At 56.3% G+C, this 26,342-nt stretch overlaps 3 protein-coding genes across 4 annotated transcripts; all 3 read right to left on the bottom strand.

Annotated features, from left to right (window-relative positions):
• Positions 1 to 264: 264 nt before the first annotated feature.
• Positions 265 to 9,292, bottom strand: LOC135329668 (PHD finger protein 7-like). Its single transcript, XM_064518789.1, has 11 exons — positions 9,171 to 9,292; positions 7,404 to 7,526; positions 7,148 to 7,239; positions 6,958 to 7,059; positions 6,713 to 6,837; positions 6,322 to 6,484; positions 6,130 to 6,236; positions 5,795 to 5,908; positions 5,490 to 5,608; positions 3,218 to 5,395; positions 265 to 2,691 (listed from the first exon to the last, which is right to left on the bottom strand). Exons 2-10 carry the CDS (start codon positions 7,435 to 7,437, stop codon positions 5,049 to 5,051), a joined length of 1,203 nt encoding a protein of 400 aa, XP_064374859.1. The 5' UTR covers positions 7,438 to 7,526; positions 9,171 to 9,292; the 3' UTR covers positions 265 to 2,691; positions 3,218 to 5,048.
• A 3,637-nt stretch (positions 9,293 to 12,929) lies between these two features.
• Positions 12,930 to 20,051, bottom strand: LOC135329669 (protein shisa-4-like). 2 transcript variants are annotated; one of them, XM_064518792.1, is made up of 4 exons: positions 19,900 to 20,045; positions 16,666 to 16,834; positions 16,342 to 16,416; positions 12,930 to 13,038 (listed from the first exon to the last, which is right to left on the bottom strand). In XM_064518792.1, the coding sequence occupies exons 1-4, from the start codon at positions 19,964 to 19,966 to the stop codon at positions 13,008 to 13,010; spliced, it is 342 nt and encodes a 113-aa protein (XP_064374862.1). In that variant the 5' UTR covers positions 19,967 to 20,045; the 3' UTR covers positions 12,930 to 13,007. The 2 variants fall into 2 exon arrangements, with proteins under 2 accessions (XP_064374862.1, XP_064374861.1); XM_064518791.1 differs by lacking the exon at positions 12,930 to 13,038 and adding an exon at positions 14,286 to 15,535 and having other exon boundaries at positions 19,900 to 20,051.
• Positions 20,052 to 22,009: 1,958 nt separating this feature from the next.
• LOC135329666 (PHD finger protein 7-like) lies at positions 22,010 to 26,340 on the bottom strand. Its single transcript, XM_064518780.1, has 10 exons — positions 26,219 to 26,340; positions 24,453 to 24,575; positions 24,197 to 24,288; positions 24,007 to 24,108; positions 23,762 to 23,886; positions 23,371 to 23,533; positions 23,179 to 23,285; positions 22,844 to 22,957; positions 22,539 to 22,657; positions 22,010 to 22,444 (listed from the first exon to the last, which is right to left on the bottom strand). The coding sequence occupies exons 2-10, from the start codon at positions 24,484 to 24,486 to the stop codon at positions 22,155 to 22,157; spliced, it is 1,146 nt and encodes a 381-aa protein (XP_064374850.1). The 5' UTR covers positions 24,487 to 24,575; positions 26,219 to 26,340; the 3' UTR covers positions 22,010 to 22,154.
• Between the last annotated feature and the right edge of the window lie 2 nt (positions 26,341 to 26,342).

The raw sequence follows: 26,342 nt of genomic DNA, 5'->3' as shown, positions 1-26,342 counted from the left end.
TAAATTGTTGTCCTTCATCAAATTTCAGTAGCACATTAGAGCAACAGTATCGACGCATGCAATCTCCACAGCAGAAGTTGGGACAGGATTCTGCAGGTTGCGCCTTGCCATGATGATCAGCATATGCCTCACAGTCCTCACCCAAAACTGAAAAAAGTTAAAATCCAAGAGTTCGTACCTAAAGAAATACTCATCATACCAAGTATCGCACACATACTGATCAGCTCACCTAGGTTCATATCTAAATAGGTTTCAGGTATTTCCCTTAGGTCTTCCAAATCAATTAGTTCCTTCAGAGTATAGCAAAGGCAAATACGTACTCCTGACACAGGAACTCATGGTATCTTGTCTTCATCGAGTAGCTCTTCGCAAGTGTTCACACATACATAAGGGATTAAACTGCATGCAAATACACTTACGAGATGCTCTGTCTGGTGGTGTTCCCATCACTGCATCTGCTAGTGGCCACCCAGTCACTCTAAAGACTCAAACACCAACGTGACCAGCCAGGTCTTTGAAAAGATCAGCCGGAAGAAACATCAAATTTTCCTAGATATCTGACTGGATGCAAAAGATGCATCACAGCCACATTCCCTACAGATGCAGATTTCCCTATGAATTGGCTGCTTCTGCCTGTTGTTTTCTTTACTTCACAGACATTCCTAATCTGGCTCGATTCAGGGCACGTCTTCACGACATGCAACGGGACGTCACAGACAGAGATCCCTAGGAGCAGCACTGGTCAAGCGGCGTGCTCCCACTGCCAGCCTCAGCCGGCGCAGCTGCAGCGGTGAGGAAGCAGAAGTGTCTGCATACGGGGACAGACTCATGGCAGGATATCCCACGCTTTCCAGCAGCGCTGAAAACCATCGCACTGGGCTGAGGTACTCATTAATGTGCAGGCTGGTTTCTCCCTCCCTATCTTTGCCCTTTCGAGCCTGAACGACTGCAAGGTAAGAATGACACATCTGAATCAAAAACCTCCAACAGTCACATGGAAATGCTTCTCAAAGCTTAAGCTTTAGGATTTCCCTAGCAGCATCGCAACTGCAATGCTCTGGGTACCCAGCAGAAGTGGGACAGGCCAGTATGGAGTTAAAATAGGGCCAGCCTGCCCGCAGCAGCAGGGAGGAGTCAGCAAGAAAGCAAAAAAAACTTTACTTGAGACAACTATCACTGGCAGAACATAAAAAAGGAGAATACGGAAATAAGCAAGACAGTTGAGCCTGTGCCACTCTCACATGGTCCATTCAGTTTGATGGCTTGGGGTTTATCACTCTCTGGGAGACACCTGAGGTTCAAACACTTGGAATATACTTGCGAGGGGAGTAACTAAGCCAGGACTTTAACAGAACCTGGGCAGGAAAACTTCCCGACCTCTAACCTGCCCCTGCACGCCTACGTTGTGTGCACAGACAACTCTCCGGGCACACCCCGGTTGTTCCAGCTCTAAAGCAAGTGCTAATGCTGCTTCACCAAGTGCCAAGAGCAGCCCCGGTGTTTTGCTCCTAAACCACTCTCCACCAGGAACCTCCAGTTCCTTCAGGCGTAGTTGTTCAGAGAATCCAGACAAGAAGGTGACAAATCCTATTCCTTCGGAAGAAAAGTCAGGGATACGTCCTCGAGTGCAGAAACTGAGTTTGCCTTTGACTACAGTCTTGACCCTTCAGCGCCCAGATATATCTGAACGTTCCAGCCAACACCAGAAAAAAAAAAAATCACTGCTGTAAGGAGCTAAAGGTGAAGGTTCATCAAATACAAGCAAACAGGAACTTCTCCAGCAACACCACAGTACTTCTGCAGATATGTTTACGCACTCTCATGCCTGGCTCACACAACTTTTTCTCGGCAGACGCGTAACGTCATCCGACAACAATCTCCTTCCTGCATCACCAGTACGGCAGTAACAGGTAGCCAAGCTAATTCTAAAATACGCTGCGAACTCACGCACAAACAAAACAAGGCGACCAACAAAATTACTCCCTCCCTCTCACAACGGGGCTACTGCAGCGCAGTAAAAGAACGGTGGAAACAAAAGGTGTAGAGCGCTTCTCAGAGCGTAGCCTCGGACCAGCCGAGCCGATCTAACGGCTGAGCACTGCCAAAGGAGAGGGATTCGGCTCCTCTGCTCTGTCCCTCTCTTCCTCCTCCAACTCTGCTCCTCACAGGAGCCCTCCTGAGCCGATTCAATTCACTTACCCATCGCAGCCTCTCCGGCGCCTTGCGTGCCTTTGGTTTTTGCTAGTTGTTTTTCCGCCAGGCTAATGATTTGAATCAGCTCCGAAGGGGCCCAACAGCCACCGCAGCCCAGCACGGAGCAAGTGCTAAGGTGGAGGAAGGCAGAAGTGGCCTCCTGCTTTGGCAGAGCCGTCACTGAGCGGCCCACCCTGTCCTGCCGATAATCGGCGCCTCCAAAACCCTCCGACAAGCTCGTCAGGCTCCACCTCAGGAGCAGAGCTGCTAAGCTATTCCCCTTGAAACTCCACTGCTCCAAGAAGAAAACGTCCTCTAATTTCCAACCTACGCTTGTTCAAGGACGGCTTGCGTGTATTTATTGCTCTAGCGCCATTGCTGCGATTTAGCTTAGAGAGCTCTTCTTCTGGTGTTCGCCGGGCAAAGCCTTACACAGAAGACTGATCGTCTCAGGCGTCGTTTAGCTCAACCCTCAGAGCAAGTGTAATCCTTTAGGTCCTAAAATTAAATACCATCAAGCTAAACGGCCTCTCGCACATCCACACGGGATCCCATTCATCCTTCTCGCACGCGTGGGCGCAGAATTTGCTACACCGGAGAAGGTGAAGCCACCGGTGCACTCGGCGCCAGGAACGCTTCTCCTCCGGGGAGACCTCGCTCGGCAAAGCCTGCGGGCGCCTCTGCCTTTCCTCCTCGGGCCCGGCCCGGCCCGGCCCGGCCCGGGCTGCGCAGCCCGCGGCACCGCTCCCCGGCGCCGCTGCTCGGCAGCCGACTCGGGGGCCCCGCGGCGCGGCGCTTCCCGCCGGCCTTTCCCCCCGGCGAGCCCCGGCCGGGCCGCGCCGCGCTCAGCCCCCGCCGCCGCTCGGGCGCCCCCAGCCCGGGCGCGACGCGGCCTCGCCGGCGGGAGCTGCCCGGGCCCGGCGGGGAGACCCTCCCGGGGCCGCCGCGGCTCCCGCCGCCAGGCCCGGCCTCCCCGCGCCCGCGAGCCAGGCGCCGCAGCGGCCGCCCGGGGCCCCGCGCTCACCGGCGGGCAGCAGCAGGCAGAGCAGCCCGAGCGCGCCGAGCCGGCGGGCGCCGCGCTGCGCCGCCATGAGCCCGGCCGCGTCCCGCGGGAGGCCGCGGCGGCAGCGGGGGCGGCCCGGCCCGGCCCGGCCCGGCCCGGCAGGACGGCGCCACCGCGCGGCCGCGGGAGGGCAGCGGCGGCCCGGCTCGGCTTAGCTCGGCTCGGCTCAGTTCGGCTCAGCCCAGCTCAGCTCGGTTCAGCTCAGTTCGGCTCAGCTCAGTTCGGCTCGGCTCAGTTCGGCTCGGCTTAGCTCGGCTCAGCTCAGTTCGGCTCGGCTCGGCTCGGCTCAGTTCGGCTCGGCTCAGTTCGGCTCGGCTCAGTTCGGCTCAGCCCAGCTCAGCTCGGCTCAGCTCAGTTCGGCTCGGCTCGGCTCGGCTCAGTTCGGCTCGGCTCAGCTCAGTTCGGCTCAGTTCAGCTCAGCTCGGCTCAGTTCAGCTCGGCTCGGCTCAGTTCGGCTCGGCTTAGCTCGGCTCAGCTCTGTTCGGCTCGGCTCGGCTCAGTTCAGCTCAGCTCAGCGCAGTTCAGCTCGGCTCGGCTCAGTTCAGCTCGGCTCGGCTCAGTTCGGCTCGGCTCGGTTCGGCTCGGCTTAGCTCGGCTCGACTCAGTTCGGCTCAGCTCAGTTCGGCTCGGTTCAGCTCAGTTCGGCTCAGCTCAGTTCGGCTCGGCTCAGCTCAGTTCGGCTCGGCTCAGCTCCGTTCGGCTCGGCTCCGTTCGGCTCGGCTCAGTTCGGCTCGGCTCAGCTCAGCTCAGTTCGGCTCAGTTCAGCTCAGTTCGGCTCGGCCCAGCTCGGCTCGGCTCAGCTCGCTTGGTCCAACCCGATCCAGCTCAGCTCAGCTCGGTCCGGCCCAGCTCGGCTCGGCTCAGCTCGGCTTGGCCCAACCCGATCCAGCTCAGCTCAGCTCGGTCCGGCCCATCTCGGCTCGGCTCGGCTCAGCTCGGCTCGGCCCAACCCGGCCTGGCTCAGCTCGGCTCGGCCCAGCCTGGCCCGGCCCACCCGGCCAGCAGCACCTGTGCGCCGAGGCGGCCGCACGCGGCATGACCAGGTGCAGGGTGGCTGTGCCGGTGGCCGCGCTCAGAGGCGGCGCGGGTTGTCCTCCGCGACAGCTGCTGGGCGAAAGGAAGCTTTCACGTTGACACACCGTCTCTTTGCTGGTTTTTTAAGTTAACTAGTTCCCCAGGGAGTCAGGATTGCGCACGGGAACGTGTATCCCCAGGTGAAGAGCCTCGCGTGGAAACGGGGCGGTGGGAGATCTGCCCCGTCGCACAGCTGCGCAGACGTGCTCGTGTCCCGCTTCCCGGGCAGCCAGCGAGCCAAATAAGCAGTGACTGCTTAGCCTGTAAGACTGTTGCCCAAAGACCAGCGCTAAGATTAACACAGTGCCTGAATTTCACCGTGTTCTGGTATCCCCCTGTTTTGGAACAGATATCTCCAACTTCGTGTACAAACCTTCCCCTTTCTTTGCGTCTGCTGTATAGAGACTTGGGTTTCTGTGGTGTGTGGCAGAGGTAAAAAGTCCCCTGTAGCCTCCAGAAATGTTTTTGGTGTCGTTATTTTTCCTTTCAATAATTCATCCTTAACGCTCATAGATTCTCCTGTGCTCCACCGCGAAGGGCTGTGTCTGGGACGCCTGTTCGCCCTGGGCTCTGGGGCTGTGGGCCACCCTGAGAGCGGACTGATGTGCCCGAGGTGCCCAAGAGGCTCCATCCAAGCACCTGTGGCCAGGAGAGCCCAGGCTGCATGGCCGAAAGGCCAGGGTGCTGCACAGGTGACCAGCGATCTGAACTGTTCTTGTCACGCAAAGGAAGCCCATGATTTCCCTGGCTCCTCAGCTCCTGATTCCTCCTGGCTGCCGGCTTGGGAGCTGACCAGGTCTGACTCCGAGGTCGCGGGTGTAGCCGAGCTGGAGGATGCCTCGGATTCATCCTGGCTGCTGGTGCTGGTGATGGAGCCGGCCAGGTCGGGCTTTGAGCTGGCAGGGGCAGCAGAGCTGGAGGACGCCTCTGCTCCTGGCTTGCTGCTGGTGCTGGAGCTGGCCAGGTCCGGCTCTGCGCTGGCGGGGGCAGCAGGGCTGGAGGACGCCTCTGCTCCTGGCTTGCTGCTGGTGCTGGGAGCGGACGGCTCTGGCGGTGCGCTGGGGGCTATAAGGGGAGGTGGGAAAGTCAGCAGCACGGCCCCAAGCCCTTGCCTGGCCCTGGCCCGAGCCTGGGGGCGCCTGGGTGCTTTGCCTCTTACCGGGGCCTATGCCGGCACAGCCATCGCATTCCCAGGCCTCCACCGCTGCTCCCACCGCCGAGCAGTGTCGATGCGTCCCTCTGGATGCACACGAGGAGCATAAGAGCAGCTCCCACGGCCTGGGGAAGCAAACGGGTTGGTGCTTGTGGCAGCCGGGGCTGGCAGTGGTGCCGCGAAGGCAACCGAGGCAACGGGAGCGGAGCTAGGCAGCGCCTGGCAGAGCTCTTGCGCTAAGCGCCTGCTCCCGGCACGACGGCATCTGCTGCCACAGCGGCAGCTGCCGGAGTGCAGCTTTGGTGACGTACCCGCTTTCCTGCGCCTGCTGCCTGCCCTCTCGATAGAGGCACTGGCCGGCATCACACTGGCTGTGCCTCTCGTAGAGCTCCTCGTACTGCCCCGTCTCCTCCCAGGCTGGTGGTCTGCAGGAGAAGGAAGGGGAAGCCCTGAGCCTCCCCCGCCGGGCACCTGCAGGACGTCCCTGCTCTCCTGGCCTCCCGCCCCGCTTCCAACTCCGCGGGGAAGCGGGAGCCCAGACGAGCAGGAGCCCTGCAGGCCAGGACTGCCGCGGGAGCCCTTGGCCTGGCACAGCCCTTGTGCCGTCTGTCTCGGGAGCCCGGCACGAGGGTGGCAGAAAACCAACCTGAATAGGACGTAGATCCCCATTTTTAACATTTCCGGCAGGAATTTTCTCTTATTCTTGCACTGGGGGCACCGGAAGCACTCCCGGCCAGCGCGGCTAGCCTGCCCCTGCGGGAGAGACACAAGCGGCGTTAGCGGGGCGCTGCTGCTGCTGGGCCCCGGCTGTGCCCACGGGAGAGGGAAGCCCTCCTACCTGGATGCAGCCCCGGTGAAACCAGGCCCCTCGGCACGCTGGGCACACCATAGTGCCGAACGATAGCTTCTCGTCCACCCGCTCCATGCAAATGATGCAGGTGGTTTCTTCGTCTGGGCGTACCGGCACCGCCTGCTCCGGGCGGTGCTCCGAGCAGAAGGACCTGGGCAGAACATGGAGGAGAGGGGCAAGGTCAGGAAGCGCTGAGGCCTCCCACGGTGCGGAGAGGAGGGCAACGGGGGCACAAGGGAGCCCTCCGCGGCCTGGCTCCGGCTCCCGCTCGCAGGCGTCGCTGCGGGGCGGACAGGCAACTTCCCCGGCTGCTTGGCCAGCGCCGGCACCAGGGGCGTCGAGGCAGGGAGGCTCCGGCGCGAGGGCCGGCAGCCCTCACCTGTAGGCCTTGAAAAACTGCGTGACGCAGCCGTTGCTGGAGGCGCAGGGGAGGTGGAAGCTGCGGCTGCAATCCTTCCCCTGGCAGTCGATCGCAGCGCCATGCTCGCCGCAAGCAAAGCAGCTCTGCAAAGAGCACAGCAGCCCCCGTGGGTGACGTGCACTGGGCCTCCACGGCCAGCCCCACACCCCGGGAAAGGCCCAGGGGTCTGGGCACAAAGCTGCCCGTCCCTGCCGGGTCCTCACCTTCCGGGCTGCCTTCTTTATTGTTTTTTTGATGTCTGCAGGAAGGAATCCGCAGATCCCTTCCCGCTCGGTCCTGCGCTGCTCCAGCCCGCTGGCGAGATACTGCAAAGCAGGAAGGTCCCGGAGCTCGGCAGGGAGCTCGGAGGGACCGTTGCTGGGGAGAGCAGGGGGAGCCCCTGGGGCAGCTCACCAAGCAGAACTCGTGGACGCACAGCCCCTGCTCCCTGTGCGTCGGCCCGCAGACCTCAGCGCTGACATCTGCCCGGCGGCACAGCATGCACGCTGGAGGGGCGAGAGCAGACGCGCCCACCGGTGAGCACCCCGCCAGGCCGGGGAAGCATCTCCGCAAGATTCCCCTGAGGCCCTGGCTCGGTCCCGGCCTTTCCGGGTGACCGCGCCAGGCAGCGGGACACAGGGAGCCGTGGCGACGGGCACGACGCCCTCACCCTTCTCGCTGGAGTCAGGCGCCTTCCTCTTCATCCTGGATGCGGGGCGGTCAGTGAAGCGCTCTGGAGAGCCCTGGCCACAGACGTGACGGGGTTTCTCCTCCAGACACTGCTCTGACAGCTCTGCGGGAGAAGCGGGTCCCGGGTGAGACCAGGGGGGCGGCACAGCCCTGGGCTACCTGCCGGAGCCCGGAGCCGCGAGGCAGGGGAACCCGCTGCCCCCCGGGAGCCCCGCCAGCCCGCGCCTCCCCTCCCCTCTCGTCCTCCCCTGCCCTCCCCCCCGCTCCCCCCACCTCCCCAGCTCGTTCGGAGGTGATGCCTCCGAACCTGGGCCTGCCAGCGCCGCGCGGCTCTTTATACGCTGCCCGGGGCGGCCGTGTCACAGCAGCACGCGGTGACACGGCCCTGTGAGGCGGTGGCCATGTCACAGTGGGCAGCCCAGGGCTTTCGTGCCCGTATTTGGCCCGCGAGCTGCCCCGCATCAGCGGCTGCCGCTGTGACACGGCCGCCGCCTCACCAGGGCGGTCGAGGCAGGGAGCCTCCGGCTCCCGCGCCCCAAACTCAGCCGGGACCCGCTTCTCCCGCAGGGTCATCAGAGCAGCGTCTGGAAGAGGAACCGCGTCCCGTCTGTGGCCAGGGCTCTCCAGAGCGCTCCATGGACACCCCGGCGTCAGGATGAAGAGGAAGGCGCCTGACCCCGGCGAGGGGAGCGCGAGAGCTCTGCCGGGCGCTGCCTTGCTCCGCTCCCGTTGCCTCGGTTGCCTTCGCGGCACCACTGCCAGCCCCGGCTGCCACAAGCACCAACCCGTTTGCTTCCCCAGGCCGTGGGAGCTGCTCTTGTGCTCCTCGTGTGCGTCCAGAGGGACGCATCGATGCTGCTCGGCGGTAGGAGCAGCGGTGGAGGCCTGGGAATGTGATGGCTGTGCCGGCATAGGCCCCGGTAAGAGGCAAAGCACCCAGGCGCCCCCAGGCTCGGGCCAGGGCCAGGCAAGGGCTTGGGGCCGTGCTGCTGACTTTCACAACTCCCCGTACAGCCTCTAGCGCACTGCCAGAGCCGTCCGCTCCCAGCACCAGCAGCAAGCCAGGAGCAGAGACGTCCTCCAGCTCCGCTGCCCCTGCCAGCTCAGAGGCGGACCTGGCCAGCTCCAGCACCAGCACCAGCAGCCAGGATGAATCCGAGGCATCCTCCAGCTCAGCTACACCTGTGAGCTCAGAGTCGGACCTGGCGAGCAGCAGCCCCCGTCAGCGATATGTGGTAACTGGAGTCTGAACAGGACACAGCATGCACCAAGATGGCAAAGCCTCAGGCTGTGCACCTGAACTAAAGGAGAGCCCTGCAGAAATAACGTCCGCTTGGTCATGAAGCCCCATGGCCGTGACCTTGACCCTAAATGCAGTGGGGACTCCCTTTAAGGCCCCAGGGGCCCAGAAACAGTTAGCATGGCGCTTCCACCCTGGTGCCAGGGGAGCCGCACTACACAGGCTGCCACTGCGTGGCACCGTGATAATGGTGCAGGCACCAGGGCCACACTTACTGGACGGTCCCATGCCTCAGGCCTCTAAAGAGCTCCCTCTCCCCAAGAAGATGGAGCATGGTGACTTCCACCCTTACAGGGCTGTCACTTGCAGGGGACACAGAAAGGTACAGCATGGCAAAAGGCCAAGTGAGCACAGACCATGGCTCTTGTTCCAGGGAGGCCATGCTGCTCTAGGCAATATCGGTGCTCAGGAGCCGCAGGGAATACTTATCTGCATCGTGGGCCCTACCTGCAGAGAGGTGCCAGCATCCAGGGTCCCTTGCCTTTTCCTCCCTCTTGGGTGACTTGCGGCTTTGTTGTTGTTCGTGCTCATTGTTTTCTTCACAGTGTCTTTTTTTCTTATGTTTTCCATCTTTCACAATGTTGTCTGTAGCTTTTTTTCAGAAGTAAGAATTTTTTCACTTTATCACAGCATGTTACTTGTAACTGGAGTACTCATGGACAGCTTCCTAGAGTGATGCCATTCACAAGAAATCATTTACTATTTGGTGTAGTCCACAAATCTAAAAAGAAATATTTTTTAAATCTTAGTCTTTTTGTAATTCTTTAGCTAGATCAAACAGGAGATGCTGAGGTCACAATTTTTTTCAAAGACTTCCTAAACGTCTGAATTGTACAGGTAAGTCAGAACACTGTGTTCATTACCATGGGAAAGGGGAATTAGTGATTGAGGAGATTTTCACTTCCCACCAGAACCTCTCCCCAGCTCTCCCCTCTGTCCTTCTTACCAAAACCTCTCCCCAGCTCTCCTATCAGCACTACAACCTCTTTCCCCGTGTGTCCCTCCAGCAATTCCTGTTGTAGCGGTACCAATGTCTCTCCTCAACAATTCCCAGTCAGTTTCCGACATCATCTCTCACCTCTGCATTTCTTGCTTAATACTTATCACTGTGTCACCCACCAGTGCTTTTCACCAAAGCCTCATCTCAGTACTTCTCTCCTGTTAAAGAATAGTGAATTGAAACTGTCTAGAAATGGCTGCTTAGCACAACTTATATAAAACTTGCTTAGCATGAGTGGCTAGATTTGCTGAAGCCTTAGGCCGAGCGTGGGAAAAGTAACGAATCTTTACTTAGTTTAATAAAAAATAGTGCCTCAGAGCTCGTTCAGGCTGGGAAAATAAGGGAGACACACGCAGTCTGCGCACCTGTGTCACCGACTCCGAGAGGGAAGATGCCAAAACAATGGGGAAAAATAAGACCTCGGGAGACAACCGCCAGACCCAACAAAAACAGAGGTACGACCGTCATCAGAGACTGCAAAAAACAAGAATAAGGAGAAAAACAGCTTGCCTCAGAATGACGATGAGACCCAATGAGGAGCAGGAGACCCCAGACCAAAAAATTATTATTGGTCTAACTATCGCGTGAGGGGTGGGAAATGTAAGTCGAAAAGACTATAATTACCCAGAATTTGTTTATGTTAGGGTCCCTCTTTGGAGGCACCCAGCTCGAGCTGTAATTACGGCACGCGCATGATTAAAATTATCTGATTTGTTTTGATTTGACTCTGAACTTTTCTGCGGGAACCTAGGGTCGAGCCCTGTTATGGAGGCCGACAGGCCTAACTTCCATAACATCTCCAAAAGCTTCTCCCTCTCTCACCTCTGCGCTTCCTGACAAAACTTTTCTATCTTGCCTCAGTGCTCCCTAACAACACTTCCCCACTTTCTCTCACCAGCTTTTCCTGAGAAAAACTTTCTCCCTGTGTCCTCACCTCAGCGCTTCTCCACAAAACCTTTCCCCTCACACCTTGGCACTTCCACTAAAAACCGTCCTCCTTTTCTCCCACCTCAACATTTCCAGACAAAACCGTCCTCCTTTTCTCCCACCTCAACGTTTCTGGACAAAACCTTTCCCTCTTTCTCCCACCTCAACATTTCCCCAAAAAACCTTCCTCCCTTTCTCTCACCTCAACATTTCCCCAAAAAACCTTCCTCCCTTTCTCTCACCTCAACATTTCCAGACAATACCTTTCCCCCTTTCTCACCTTAGCATTTCCTGATAAAACCTTTCCCCCCTCTCACCATAGTGCTTTCTACCAAAACCTTCCCCCCCTCTCACCTCAGCACTTCCTGACAATACTTCCTCCTCCCTCTCACTTCAGGACTTCCCGCCAAAACCTTTTGCCCCCTTTCTCACCTCAGGGCATCTCAAAAAAACTTTATCCACTCAAACCTCAGCACTTCTTGATAAATCTTTCCCTCCTCACCTCAGCAGTTCTCTGCAAAACCTTCCCCCACCACCTCAGTGCTTCCGGACAAAATGTTTTCCTCTTTCTCACCCTCAGCACTTCCAGCCAAAACCTTTCACCCTCTCACTCTGTGCTCCTGAAGAAAACTCTTCCCTTGTCTCTCACCTAGGCAGTGCCTGCCAAAATCTTCCCCTGCTCTCACCTCGGTGCTTCCTGACAAAAATCTTCCCCTTTTCTTACCTAAGCATTTGCCGCCAAAACCTGCCCACCGTGTCCCCTCAGCTCTTCTCACCATAACCTCTCACTGCCATTGCGGGAGACCCTCGATGTTTCCACAAAACCCTCTCTCAATTTCTACCCTCAGCACTTCTCACCAAAATCTCTGTCCCCCTGTCTCCCCTCAGCAATTTCTCCTACAGCTGTCCTCAGTTCTTCTCTTAGCATTTTCTACCAATACCTGTTGCTGTCTTCCCCCTCAGTGCTTCCTACCAAAGCCTGTCTCAGCACTTCTCACAAAAACCTTTCCATCTTTCTGTCAGCACTTCCCGCCAATACTTCTAGCCCTACATCCCTCCTCAATGATTCTCACTAAACTTGTCCTACTGTCTCCAGTATCTTGTTATCTTGTTACTTCTTATTCTATATACTCGCCCTGTGGTTATGGAATGTCTGGCCTGATGCATTATCTAAAAGCTTAAGCCTACTTCTACATAGGGTCTATGGGTCAATGCTCAGGGATCTTGTTTGGAAAAGTTTTCCACTGAAACAACTTTTTTCATTGTTTTTGGCACATTGTATAAATACTATACTGCATTGCCTCATGATTTATACTGGGAAAAGCAGGCTGAAAATGCTGCCAAGCACATGGCAGGAAAATTTCTGCATTAAAAGCCATCCTCTCAGGTGGAAACAAAACAAGAGCTTAGGTTTTGTTTTCCTCCTCCAATTTCTCGCCCTCCTGCAGCTAATAAAATCATATAGCTTCAATGAAGTTGAAATATTGCCACCTCAGAAAGCTGAAGTTCCCATTAAAGAAAGTTCCCATTAGCTTGTGCTATAGCTTATCCAAGCTGTCTACCACCCAACAGACATCCCATTCTCCAGCCAGCATGGGAAATGGATTGAACAAGAGCCAGTCCTTTGACAGAACCTCCAAACACCTTGTGGTTCAGGGCAGAGGGGCTGGAACACATTAATTAGTTTTTGGGGTATTGTCACATCACTACAGCGTTGGCTTGATGTCCCCAGAGCCAATGTGCATGCAAGAGAACACATATTGTCCATCCTTTAGTAATAAATCTCTCCAGGAAGAGAGGCTAGAAAGTGGAAAGCCTTGTTAAAATGAGCTCTCTGCAATTCCTCAATGCTGATCAACTTTTCCAACCCTGTCTTTGCCTGTTCATCCTCTGCCTTTCTCCAGTCACTCTCATTTGTTTCTATTTGGGTCCAAACAGGACTGGTTTCTGCTGGGGTCAGTTAGCACACAGTCAGCTCCTGCCTTAAAATGACTGAACCGTGGAACAAAGCCAGACAGGAATGGTCAGAAATAGGCTGCTGCTTTGATTCAGATGGAACTGATTCTAGCTATTAGTGTCATGAAAATTCCTGTATTTACTGTCAGCAGTAAACAGAGACCTGGGCTGTGTACCCTGGGCTGCTCCAGAGCAACAGTGCCACAGCAAAGCAGCAGGCACATGCTTCTTAAACTTCATAGACAATTAGTAAGGAAATACAATTTTTAAAATTATTATTAAAAAAGCAGGAACGATAATGAATTAAAATCTTGTACCAGTGATAAACTTAACTGGTTGTTAATTAACTCCAAGTTTTAGAATTCATAAAAATCTTCTCTTCCTTTTCAGACATCACACAGTCAGAGGGATAAGGCAACAGAAGATACTTTCCTGTAAAGTCAGAAACAGTTTTTGAACAGGTTAAAGATTCTGCAGATACAGATCAGTTGGACGCTTGACTTGCAGAAACCACTGCATACTGACCAAATACGTTCCTTCTATACTGATAGTAATTAAGTCTCTGGACTGACTCAAACAGCTACAGGCTATGGTGACTTGCGTACTTCAAACCTACTTTACTGAGTCCAACAGCGTTAGCCTGATTTAGACTAGCTGAGGATCTGCCTCTACGTTATATGTTTTGGGGATTCTGTTCATATTCTTACCAGAATTATCCTATTATCCCTTAATCTAAAAATCACTAGTAAGCAAAAGACAAGCATTCAGAGTAAATACCTGTTTTCATTTTCATATTAATGTTGTAATAGTTTCACAGTAGGCAATGCAATATCATTACGACCTATCTTTGGGCAGATTCACTCCCTTTGTGAGTCAAACGAGTTCTTGAACCATTAAACGTGTGATGTGTTCATTTCTTTTTATTACTCTCTCTTACTTTATGAATGTCAGCTCCAAGGTGGTAGAAGGGTCATTAGTTATACATTTCATTTTCACATCTGGCAACTCATGGCAAGATGAAGGACAAAACAGCAACACGGGGTGACAGAAACCAGTAAAGATATACAATACCATTGCCATTCTAATAATTCTGTGCAGAATTGACCACAGGAAGGACTGATGTGAAACCTGTAGAAGACCATTGGGCCAAATTTACTCTGCGTTTAAATTCACTCAATTAAATCATTACTTGTCTTAATGTTCTTTAAAACTGTTTGTCTTTTTTCAAGCAGTTGAGCATCTTAAGGATTAAAAAAAACATGAATGATATCGTGCTTCACTGTCAATGACTGACATTGTCATTCCACAGCTATGATTATAAATATTGTCAGGCTGCTTATATTGAATACACAGGCAAATAAACAAAAATGCACTGTTCAATTTACAATCATCTGCATGTGAGAAAGAAAACAGGAAGACACAGTAATGAACAGGTATTTTTGATTGATGAAATACAACCTGCCAGTTTCTTAACCACTTTCAAATTATTCATGTCCCAAGGGAAATCAATTGGATTGCTAGATTAGAAACATAACCATACAGAAGAAAAGAGTATTGTCATCTGTAGTATAGCTCTACTGAGATGAGTAGTAGAAATGCTGCATTTTATTAAGGATTGCCTATACTTTCTATTGTTTATAGTTCACAAACTACCAAAGAAAAGCATACTAGTCATTCACTGATGATAAACATTTAAATTTATATGAACAGATCAAACATGAAACTGAAATATTTTAATAGCAATACTCTGTTACAGAAGAGTTGTTCCCCTGTTTTTGCTTTAGGTATATTTAACCTGATGTGCCACTTTCTCTGGTAGTCAACTACGTACAAGCAGCACTAAATAAAAAGCAAACACAGTAGCTCTCAGCAACTATCTGACTCTTTTATATATATATTAGAGTTCACATAACATCAGCCTAAGTTTGTTCTCAGAAACAAAAACACTCTGGAAGACATACTTATCTCTGAGGACTACAAGAACAGACATACCAACAAAACTGGCAGACATTCTCAACACTAAGGCACCATAAAATTAATACTAGATTATGGCTAAAATCTTACTTGACTACAGCACTGAGTGAGCTGTTAGCAGTGACTGTTCCTGTGTTCAAAACAACCAGCTACTGTCAGGACCCTGAGAGCACTGACAGGCCTTAATGGCCCTTACCAGCCTTACCTGGGGTCTCCCCCCACACCCTCTGCCCAGGGCCCAGGAGCTCCATTTAAGCTCAGGCCTGGGCCTGCAGTCCCTTCCTCAGCTAAGCTGTAGGTGTGCCTGTCTCCAGCTGTGTCTGGCATGGATCCTGTTATCAGGACCCTGACCGGTGCACGGACTTCCCAGCCTGACGTTGGAGGGCTCCTGGCCCTCTGTCCCTTAGGGGGCAGCTGCCCTTACTGCTCTGCGACATCTACAACATTAGTGAGTTCTGTGTTTAAGATGCTTTTACTCCAGTGTGGTTGAGTACAGGATTTCTTTTTTTATTTTTTTAAAGAGGGAGGGATCTTAGAGGGCAGTGATGGTGTTTAATCACAGAGGAAAAGTACAATATAAGTGAAGATGAGTTCACACTTCCACTATGGAACACAATTTTCAGATTGGCCTTTCACAATTGTTCTTTGTGGAAATTATTGTCATGATAGCTCTAAAGGGAGAAAACCAGATCTAGTTGATGTAGGATGTTGACAACTCCAGATTTACTATCACTCAAGCTGAGAGAAAAAATCCTATTATTTCTGACACAGGCCAGACTAGGTCCCAGAGTATGTGAGCAGCATACAGCATGATCCAGAACCCACTTCAGTTGGGGGATTTAGTTAGGCTTTGCATCAAGCATACTGCTGGCTACAGGTTTTGCGGTTGTGCTTGCTCGGTCTTGAGTCAAGATTCAAGAGCATTCCAACCTCTGGAAGACATTCAAGCACATGTCTAGAGCAAAGAGACTGAAGTACAGGCTTTTCTCAAAAAAGGCCTCTGTAAGATCTGTAGCTTGTTTTTAAAAATAGAGACTTTGCTGGCACTTCATGTGGACCTTTGCCTTTATTTACTTTTAATCTGCTAAGACCTCATGAATTCAAAAAATGAAGCATGGCTCAGGTATGAAGAGGCGCTCTGAGCAAAAACCCCCAAGGCAGAGCCTAAAGGTTTGTAATTATTCAAACATACGCAGGTATAGCAAACATTCATAGCTCATATTCATAGTAACTGGCGTGGTTTCTTTATATTTTTCCAGGTCACAACTAAAAATAGGAATGGCTTAGAGCAAGAACTCTGGTTTTCTGTGAACAACCATTAACATAATGCAGGCACTGAAAATATTTTTATTTTCACAGACTGAAACAGATTTTATCAATATTTCTTGCTCTAAGTGCAAAAAATGCTAAAAAAAGGAGATTCTTCATACAAAAGCAGCTTCTTTAATATAGCCGCTATAGACTTCATCTGCCAGTATTTAAAAGCAGAGAGTAAGTGTGCTAAGGCTTTAGAGGACAAACTCCCATTCAATAATGAGAATATGGAATATTACATATGATGATCATTATGGTCTAAACAGCATCATCTAACCTATTCCTATGTCTTTACTTCTTCAAATACTCTGAAATGCTTGAGTGCTCAGCATTCTTAACACACAAGTGAGTACTTCTATTTTCATTTTATACTGGCATGTATTGATTATGTAATAAAGAGCCTTCAAATAACTAACATTTGAAAAGCTAAGACTAGCCATGACTTACCTGGGGCCAGAGTCTATGTAATCATCAAAGTCTGCACGGAACTGCAGGTAATTCACATTGCCTGAGCCAGAGGTCCTGTAATGAGAGAATTAATCTCAAAAATGGAATTTAAGACTTACTTAAATACATATCAGTTCATACGCCAATTTGTCCATCGCATTATTCCCCTTCTGCAGGTAGGTTACATGCATTAACGTAGATCCCTGACGGAGCCAGAAATAGAGCTGAAAAGTACCACTGTGTGTTTTAACCATTAAACTATACATCTTTGTTATCTGGCGATTCAAAGAAATGCCTGCTGTATATATTCGGTTTGCCTCCTACCTTCCATCAAGCAGATTACATTTAAATTGTTGTCCTTCATCAAATTTCAGTAGCACATTAGAGCAACAGTATCGACGCATGCAATCTCCACAGCAGAAGTTGGGACAGGATTCTGCAGGTTGCGCCTTGCCATGATGATCAGCATATGCCTCACAGTCCTCACCCAAAACTGAAAAAAGTTAAAATCCAAGAGTTCGTACCTAAAGAAATACTCATCATACCAAGTATCGCACACATACTGATCAGCTCACCTAGGTTCATATCTAAATAGGTTTCAGGTATTTCCCTTAGGTCTTCCAAATCAATTAGTTCCTTCAGAGTATAGCAAAGGCAAATACGTACTCCTGACACAGGAACTCATGGTATCTTGTCTTCATCGAGTAGCTCTTCGCAAGTGTTCACACATACATAAGGGATTAAACTGCATGCAAATACACTTACGAGATGCTCTGTCTGGTGGTGTTCCCATCACTGCATCTGCTAGTGGCCACCCAGTCACTCTAAAGACTCAAACACCAACGTGACCAGCCAGGTCTTTGAAAAGATCAGCCGGAAGAAACATCAAATTTTCCTAGATATCTGACTGGATGCAAAAGATGCATCACAGCCACATTCCCTACAGATGCAGATTTCCCTATGAATTGGCTGCTTCTGCCTGTTGTTTTCTTTACTTCACAGACATTCCTAATCTGGCTCGATTCAGGGCACGTCTTCACGACATGCAACGGGACGTCACAGACAGAGATCCCTAGGAGCAGCACTGGTCAAGCGGCGTGCTCCCACTGCCAGCCTCAGCCGGCGCAGCTGCAGCGGTGAGGAAGCAGAAGTGTCTGCATACGGGGACAGACTCATGGCAGGATATCCCACGCTTTCCAGCAGCGCTGAAAACCATCGCACTGGGCTGAGGTACTCATTAATGTGCAGGCTGGTTTCTCCCTCCCTATCTTTGCCCTTTCGAGCCTGAACGACTGCAAGGTAAGAATGACACATCTGAATCAAAAACCTCCAACAGTCACATGGAAATGCTTCTCAAAGCTTAAGCTTTAGGATTTCCCTAGCAGCATCGCAACTGCAATGCTCTGGGTACCCAGCAGAAGTGGGACAGGCCAGTATGGAGTTAAAATAGGGCCAGCCTGCCCGCGGCAGCAGGGAGGAGTCAGCAAGAAAGCAAAAAAAACTTTACTTGAGACAACTATCACTGGCAGAACATAAAAAAGGAGAATACGGAAATAAGCAAGACAGTTGAGCCTGTGCCACTCTCACATGGTCCATTCAGTTTGATGGCTTGGGGTTTATCACTCTCTGGGAGACACCTGAGGTTCAAACACTTGGAATATACTTGCGAGGGGAGTAACTAAGCCAGGACTTTAACAGAACCTGGGCAGGAAAACTTCCCGCCCTCTAACCTGCCCCTTCACGCCTACGTTGTGTGCACAGACAACTCTCCGGGCACACCCCGGTTGTTCCAGCTCTAAAGCAAGTGCTAATGCTGCTTCACCAAGTGCCAAGAGCAGCCCCGGTGTTTTGCTCCTAAACCACTCTCCACCAGGAACCTCCAATTCCTTCAGGCGTAGTTGTTCAGAGAATCCAGACAAGAAGGTGACAAATCCTATTCCTTCGGAAGAAAAGTCAGGGATACGTCCTCGAGTGCAGAAACTGAGTTTGCCTTTGACTACAGTCTTGACCCTTCAGCGCCCAGATATATCTGAACGTTCCAGCCAACACCAGGAAAAAAAAAAATCACTGCTGTAAGGAGCTAAAGGTGAAGGTTCATCAAATACAAGCAAACAGGAACTTCTCCAGCAACACCACAGTACTTCTGCAGATATGTTTACGCACTCTCATGCCTGGCTCACACAACTTTTTCTCGGCAGACGCGTAACGTCATCCGACAACAATCTCCTTCCTGCATCACCAGTACGGCAGTAACAGGTAGCCAAGCTAATTCTAAAATACGCTGCGAACTCACGCACAAACAAAACAAGGCGACCAACAAAATTACTCCCTCCCTCTCACAACGGGGCTACTGCAGCGCAGTAAAAGAACAGTGGAAACAAAAGGTGTAGAGCGCTTCTCAGAGCGTAGCCTCGGACCAGCCGAGCCGATCTAACGGCTGAGCACTGCCAAAGGAGAGGGATTCGGCTCCTCTGCTCTGTCCCTCTCTTCCTCCTCCAACTCTGCTCCTCACAGGAGCCCTCCTGAGCCGATTCAATTCACTTACCCATCGCAGCCTCTCCGGCGCCTTGCGTGCCTTTGGTTTTTGCTAGTTGTTTTTCCGCCAGGCTAATGATTTGAATCAGCTCCGAAGGGGCCCAACAGCCACCGCAGCCCAGCACGGAGCAAGTGCTAAGGTGGAGGAAGGCAGAAGTGGCCTCCTGCTTTGGCAGAGCCGTCACTGAGCGGCCCACCCTGTCCTGCCGATAATCGGCGCCTCCAAAACCCTCCGACAAGCTCGTCAGGCTCCACCTCAGGAGCAGAGCTGCTAAGCTATTCCCCTTGAAACTCCACTGCTCCAAGAAGAAAACGTCCTCTAATTTCCAACCTACGCTTGTTCAAGGACGGCTTGCGTGTATTTATTGCTCTAGCGCCATCGCTGCGATTTAGCTTAGAGAGCTCTTCTTCTGGTGTTCGCCGGGCAAAGCCTTACACAGAAGACTGATCGTCTCAGGCGTCGTTTAGCTCAACCCTCAGAGCAAGTGTAATCCTTTAGGTCCTAAAATTAAATACCATCAAGCTAAACGGCCTCTCGCACATCCACACGGGATCCCATTCATCCTTCTCGCACGCGTGGGCGCAGAATTTGCTACACCGGAGAAGGTGAAGCCACCGGTGCACTCGGCGCCAGGAACGCTTCTCCTCCGGGGAGACCTCGCTCGGCAAAGCCTGCGGGCGCCTCTGCCTTTCCTCCTCGGGCCCGGCCCGGCCCGGCCCGGGCTGCGCAGCCCGCGGCACCGCTCCCCGGCGCCGCTGCTCGGCAGCCGACTCGGGGGCCCCGCGGCGCGGCGCTTCCCGCCGGCCTTTCCCCCCGGCGAGCCCCGGCCGGGCCGCGCCGCGCTCAGCCCCCGCCGCCGCTCGGGCGCCCCCAGCCCGGGCGCGACGCGGCCTCGCCGGCGGGAGCTGCCCGGGCCCGGCGGGGAGACCCTCCCGGGGCCGCCGCGGCTCCCGCCGCCAGGCCCGGCCTCCCCGCGCCCGCGAGCCAGGCGCCGCAGCGGCCGCCCGGGGCCCCGCGCTCACCGGCGGGCAGCAGCAGGCAGAGCAGCCCGAGCGCGCCGAGCCGGCGGGCGCCGCGCTGCGCCGCCATGAGCCCGGCCGCGTCCCGCGGGAGGCCGCGGCGGCAGCGGGGGCGGCCCGGCCCGGCCCGGCCCGGCCCGGCAGGACGGCGCCACCGCGCGGCCGCGGGAGGGCAGCGGCGGCCCGGCTCGGCTCAGCTCGGCTCGGCTCGGCTCAGTTCGGCTCGGCTTAGCTCGGCTCAGCTCAGTTCGGCTCGGCTCAGTTCGGCTCGGCTCAGTTCGGCTCAGCTCAGTTCGGCTCAGCCCAGCTCAGCTCGGTTCAGCTCAGTTCGGCTCGGCTCAGCTCGGCTCGGCTTAGCTCGGCTCGGCTCAGTTCGGCTCGGCTCAGCTCAGTTCGGCTCAGCTCGGCTCAGTTCGGCTCGGCTCAGTTCGGCTCGGCTTAGCTCGGCTCGGCTCAGTTCGGCTCGGCTCGGCTCAGTTCGGCTCAGCCCAGCTCAGCTCGGTTCAGCTCAGTTCGGCTCGGCTCAGTTCGGCTCAGCCCAGCTCAGCTCGGTTCAGCTCAGTTCGGCTCGGCTCAGTTCGGCTCGGCTTAGCTCGGCTCGGCTCAGTTTGGCTCGGCTCAGCTCAGTTCGGCTCAGCCCAGCTCAGTTCGGCTCGGCTCAGTTCGGCTCGGCTCAGCTCAGTTCGGCTCAGTTCAGCTCAGTTCGGCTCAGCTCAGTTCGGCTCAGCTCAGTTCGGCTCGGCTCAGCTCAGTTCGGCTCGGCTCAGTTCGGCTCAGCTCAGTTCGGCTCGGCTCAGCTCAGTTTGGCTCGGCTCAGCTCAGTTCAGCTCAGCTCGGCTCAGTTCGGCTCGGCTCAGTTCGGCCCGGCCCAGCCCAGCCCAGCCCAGCCCAGCCCACCTCGGCTCGGCCCAGCCCGGGCCAGCTTGGTTCGGTTCAGCTCGGCTTGGCCCAACCCGATCCAGCTCAGCTCAGCTCGGTCCGGCCCAGCTCGGCTCGGCTCAGCTCGGCTTGGCCCAACCCGGCCTGGCTCAGCTCGGCTCGGCCCAGCCTGGCCCGGCCCACCCGGCCAGCAGCACCTGTGCGCCGAGGCGGCCGCACGCGGCATGACCAGGTGCAGGGTGGCTGTGCCGGTGGCCGCGCTCAGAGGCGGCGCGGGTTGTCCTCCGCGACAGCTGCTGGGCGAAAGGAAGCTTTCACGTTGACACACCGTCTCTTTGCTGGTTTTTTAAGTTAACTAGTTCCCCAGGGAGTCAGGATTGCGCACGGGAACGTGTATCCCCAGGTGAAGAGCCTCGCGTGGAAACGGGGCGGTGGGAGATCTGCCCCGTCGCACAGCTGCGCAGACGTGCTCGTGTCCTGCTTTCCGGGCAGCCAGCGAGCCAAATAAGCAGTGACTGCTTAGCCTGTAAGACTGTTGCCCAAAGACCAGCGCTAAGATTAACACAGTGCCTGAATTTCACCGTGTTCTGGTATCCCCCTGTTTTGGAACAGATATCTCCAACTTCGTGTACAAACCTTCCCCTTTCTTTGCGTCTGCTGTATAGAGACTTGGGTTTCTGTGGTGTGTGGCAGAGGTAAAAAGTCCCCTGTAGCCTCCAGAAATGTTTTTGGTGTCGTTATTTTTCCTTTCAATAATTCATCCTTAACGCTCATAGATTCTCCTGTGCTCCACCGCGAAGGGCTGTGTCTGGGACGCCTGTTCGCCCTGGGCTCTGGGGCTGTGGGCCACCCTGAGAGCGGACTGATGTGCCCGAGGTGCCCAAGAGGCTCCATCCAAGCACCTGTGGCCAGGAGAGCCCAGGCTGCATGGCCGAAAGGCCAGGGTGCTGCACAGGTGACCAGCGATCTGAACTGTTCTTGTCACGCAAAGGAAGCCCATGATTTCCCTGGCTCCTCAGCTCCCCACAGCCACCCTTGGCTCCGTCTCAACCCACCCGGCCTCCTGAGGCCAGCAAGGCCAGAGGCACGTGGCCAAGCCGCTCGCCAGCTCTGGGGAAGGTCTTGCCAACAGCCGGAGGGAGAACAGCCCCACTGGTCCCCTCCCCCAAACCAGCCCCCCAGAGAGGCCGCGGGGGAGGAAGCCAAGGAAGAAAAGTCTCATCTCCCAGCACGGTTGAGGTTAGGTAGCAATTTTATTCTGCAAGGGGTAGGGTAGGGGTGCCACTGCTTGGGGCTGGCACACGGCTCGTCCTGCGGGGTGTTCAGGGCCGCCTGTAAGGATGCTGCGGCCGGCGGAACAGACGGGAGCGTCCTGGCCTTCACTCTGGCCCTGGCCGTCCTGCCTGGGGGCTGCTCTCGGGAGCCGGGGAGCCAGGAGACGACCCTGATTCCTCCTGGCTGCCGGCTCGGGAGCTGACCAGGTCCGACTCCGAGGTCGCGGGTGTAGCCGAGCTGGAGGATGCCTCGGATTCATCCTGGCTGCTGGTGCTGGTGATGGAGCCGGCCAGGTCGGGCTTTGAGCTGGCAGGGGCAGCAGAGCTGGAGGACGCCTCTGCTCCTGGCTTGCTGCTGGTGCTGGGAGCGGACGGCTCTGGCGGTGCGCTGGGGGCTATAAGGGGAGGTGGGAAAGTCAGCAGCACGGCCCCGAGCCCTTGCCTGGCCCTGGCCCGAGCCTGGGGGCGCCTGGGTGCTTTGCCTCTTACCGGGGCCTATGCCGGCACAGCCATCGCATTCCCAGGCCTCCACCGCTGCTCCCACCGCCGAGCAGTGTCGATGCGTCCCTCTGGACGCACACGAGCAGCATAAGAGCAGCTCCCACGGCCTGGGGAAGCAAACGGGTTGGTGCTTGTGGCAGCCGGGGCTGGCAGTGGTGCCGCGAAGGCAACCGAGGCAACGGGAGCGGAGCAAGGCAGCGCCCGGCAGAGCTCTTGCGCTAAGCGCCTGCTCCCGGCACGACGGCATCTGCTGCCACAGCGGCAGCTGCCGGAGTGCAGCTTTGGTGACGTACCCGCTTTCCTGCGCCTGCTGCCTGCCCTCCCGATAGAGGCACTGGCCGGCATCACACTGGCTGTGCCTCTCGTAGAGCTCCTCGTACTGCCCCGTCTCCTCCCAGGCTGGTGGTCTGCAGGAGAAGGAAGGGGAAGCCCTGAGCCTCCCCCGCCGGGCACCTGCAGGACGTCCCTGCTCTCCTGGCCTCCCGCCCCGCTTCCAACTCCGCGGGGAAGCAGGAGCCCAGACGAGCAGGAGCCCTGCAGGCCAGGACTGCCGCGGGAGCCCTTGGCCTGGCACAGCCCTTGTGCCGTCTGTCTCGGGAGCCCGGCACGAGGGTGGCAGAAAACCAACCTGAATAGGACGTAGATCCCCATTTTTAACATTTCCGGCAGGAATTTTCTCTTATTCTTGCACTGGGGGCACCGGAAGCACTCCCGGCCAGCGCGGCTAGCCTGCCCCTGCGGGAGAGACACAAGCGGTGTTAGCGGGGCGCTGCTGCTGCTGGGCCCCGGCTGTGCCCACGGGAGAGGGAAGCCCTCCTACCTGGATGCAGCCCCGGTGAAACCAGGCCCCTCGGCACGCTGGGCACACCATAGTGCCGAACGATAGCTTCTCGTCCACCCGCTCCATGCAAATGATGCAGGTGGTTTCTTCGTCTGGGCGTACCGGCACCGCCTGCTCCGGGCGGTGCTCCGAGCAGAAGGACCTGGGCAGAACATGGAGGAGAGGGGCAAGGTCAGGAAGCGCTGAGGCCTCCCACGGTGCGGAGAGGAGGGCAACGGGGGCACAAGGGAGCCCTCCGCGGCCTGGCTCCGGCTCCCGCTCGCAGGCGTCGCTGCGGGGCGGACAGGCAACTTCCCCGGCTGCTTGGCCAGCGCCGGCACCAGGGGCGTCGAGGCAGGGAGGCTCCGGCGCGAGGGCCGGCAGCCCTCACCTGTAGGCCTTGAAAAACTGCGTGACGCAGCCGTTGCTGGAGGCGCAGGGGAGGTGGAAGCTGCGGCTGCAATCCTTCCCCTGGCAGTCGATCGCAGCGCCATGCTCGCCGCAAGCAAAGCAGCTCTGCAAAGAGCACAGCAGCCCCCGTGGGTGACGTGCACTGGGCCTCCACGGCCAGCCCCACACCCCGGGAAAGGCCCAGGGGTCTGGGCACAAAGCTGCCCGTCCCTGCCGGGTCCTCACCTTCCGGGCTGCCGCCTTTATTGTTTTTTTGATGTCTGCAGGAAGGAATCCGCAGATCCCTTCCCGCTCGGTCCTGCGCTGCTCCAGCCCGCTGGCGAGATACTGCAAAGCAGGAAGGTCCCGGAGCTCGGCAGGGAGCTCGGAGGGACCGTTGCTGGGGAGAGCAGGGGGAGCCCCTGGGGCAGCTCACCAAGCAGAACTCGTGGACGCACAGCCCCTGCTCCCTGTGCGTCGGCCCGCAGACCTCAGCGCTGACATCTGCCCGGCGGCACAGCATGCACGCTGGAGGGGCGAGAGCAGACGCGCCCACCGGTGAGCACCCCGCCAGGCCGGGGAAGCATCTCCGCAAGATTCCCCTGAGGCCCTGGCTCGGTCCCGGCCTTTCCGGGTGACCGCGCCAGGCAGCGGGACACAGGGAGCCGTGGCGACGGGCACGACGCCCTCACCCTTCTCGCTGGAGTCAGGCGCCTTCCTCTTCATCCTGGATGCGGGGCGGTCAGTGAAGCGCTCTGGAGAGCCCTGGCCACAGACGTGACGGGGTTTCTCCTCCAGACACTGCTCTGACAGCTCTGCGGGAGAAGCGGGTCCCGGGTGAGACCGGGGGGCGGCACAGCCCTGGGCTACCTGCCGGAGCCCGGAGCCGCGAGGCAGGGGAACCCGCTGCCCCCCGGGAGCCCCGCCAGCCCGCGCCTCCCCTCCCCTCTCGTCCTCCCCTGCCCTCCCCCCCGCTCCCCCCACCTCCCCAGCTCGTTCGGAGGTGATGCCTCCGAACCTGGGCCTGCCAGCGCCGCGCGGCTCTTTATACGCTGCCCGGGGCGGCCGTGTCACAGCAGCACGCGGTGACACGGCCCTGTGAGGCGGTGGCCATGTCACAGTGGGCAGCCCAGGGCTTTCGTGCCCGTATTTGGCCCGCGAGCTGCCCCGCATCAGCGGCTGCCGCTGTGACACGGCCGCCGCCTCACCAGGGCGGTCGAGGCAGGGAGCCTCGGGCTCCCGCGCCCCAAACTCAGCCGGGACCCGCTTCTCCCGCAGGGTCATCAGAGCAGCGTCTGGAAGAGGAACCGCGTCCCGTCTGTGGCCAGGGCTCTCCAGAGCGCTCCATGGACACCCCGGCGTCAGGATGAAGAGGAAGGCGCCTGACCCCGGCGAGGGGAGCGCGAGAGCTCTGCCGGGCGCTGCCTTGCTCCGCTCCCGTTGCCTCGGTTGCCTTCGCGGCACCACTGCCAGCCCCGGCTGCCACAAGCACCAACCCGTTTGCTTCCCCAGGCCGTGGGAGCTGCTCTTGTGCTCCTCGTGTGCGTCCAGAGGGACGCATCGATGCTGCTCGGCGGTAGGAGCAGCGGTGGAGGCCTGGGAATGTGATGGCTGTGCCGGCATAGGCCCCGGTAAGAGGCAAAGCACCCAGGCGCCCCCAGGCTCGGGCCAGGGCCAGGCAAGGGCTTGGGGCCGTGCTGCTGACTTTCACAACTCCCCGTACAGCCTCTAGCGCACTGCCAGAGCCGTCCGCTCCCAGCACCAGCAGCAAGCCAGGAGCAGAGACGTCCTCCAGCTCCGCTGCCCCTGCCAGCTCAGAGGCGGACCTGGCCAGCTCCAGCACCAGCACCAGCAGCCAGGATGAATCCGAGGCATCCTCCAGCTCAGCTACACCTGTGAGCTCAGAGTCGGACCTGGCGAGCAGCAGCCCCCGTCAGCGATATGTGGTAACTGGAGTCTGAACAGGACACAGCATGCACCAAGATGGCAAAGCCTCAGGCTGTGCACCTGAACTAAAGGAGAGCCCTGCAGAAATAACGTCCGCTTGGTCATGAAGCCCCATGGCCGTGACCTTGACCCTAAATGCAGTGGGGACTCCCTTTAAGGCCCCAGGGGCCCAGAAACAGTTAGCATGGCGCTTCCACCCTGGTGCCAGGGGAGCCGCACTACACAGGCTGCCACTGCGTGGCACCGTGATAATGGTGCAGGCACCAGGGCCACACTTACTGGACGGTCCCATGCCTCAGGCCTCTAAAGAGCTCCCTCTCCCCAAGAAGATGGAGCATGGTGACTTCCACCCTTACAGGGCTGTCACTTGCAGGGGACACAGAAAGGTACAGCATGGCAAAAGGCCAAGTGAGCACAGACCATGGCTCTTGTTCCAGGGAGGCCATGCTGCTCTAGGCAATATCGGTGCTCAGGAGCCGCAGGGAATACTTATCTGCATCGTGGGCCCTACCTGCAGAGAGGTGCCAGCATCCAGGGTCCCTTGCCTTTTCCTCCCTCTTGGGTGACTTGCGGCTTTGTTGTTGTTCGTGCTCATTGTTTTCTTCACAGTGTCTTTTTTTCTTATGTTTTCCATC

This window comes from Dromaius novaehollandiae, chromosome 12 (assembly GCF_036370855.1).
Source record: "Dromaius novaehollandiae isolate bDroNov1 chromosome 12, bDroNov1.hap1, whole genome shotgun sequence".
NCBI classification, from domain to species: domain Eukaryota; kingdom Metazoa; phylum Chordata; class Aves; order Casuariiformes; family Dromaiidae; genus Dromaius; species Dromaius novaehollandiae.
Note: the sequence above shows the minus strand (reverse complement) of the source record. Positions and strands in the feature narration are given on the sequence as shown.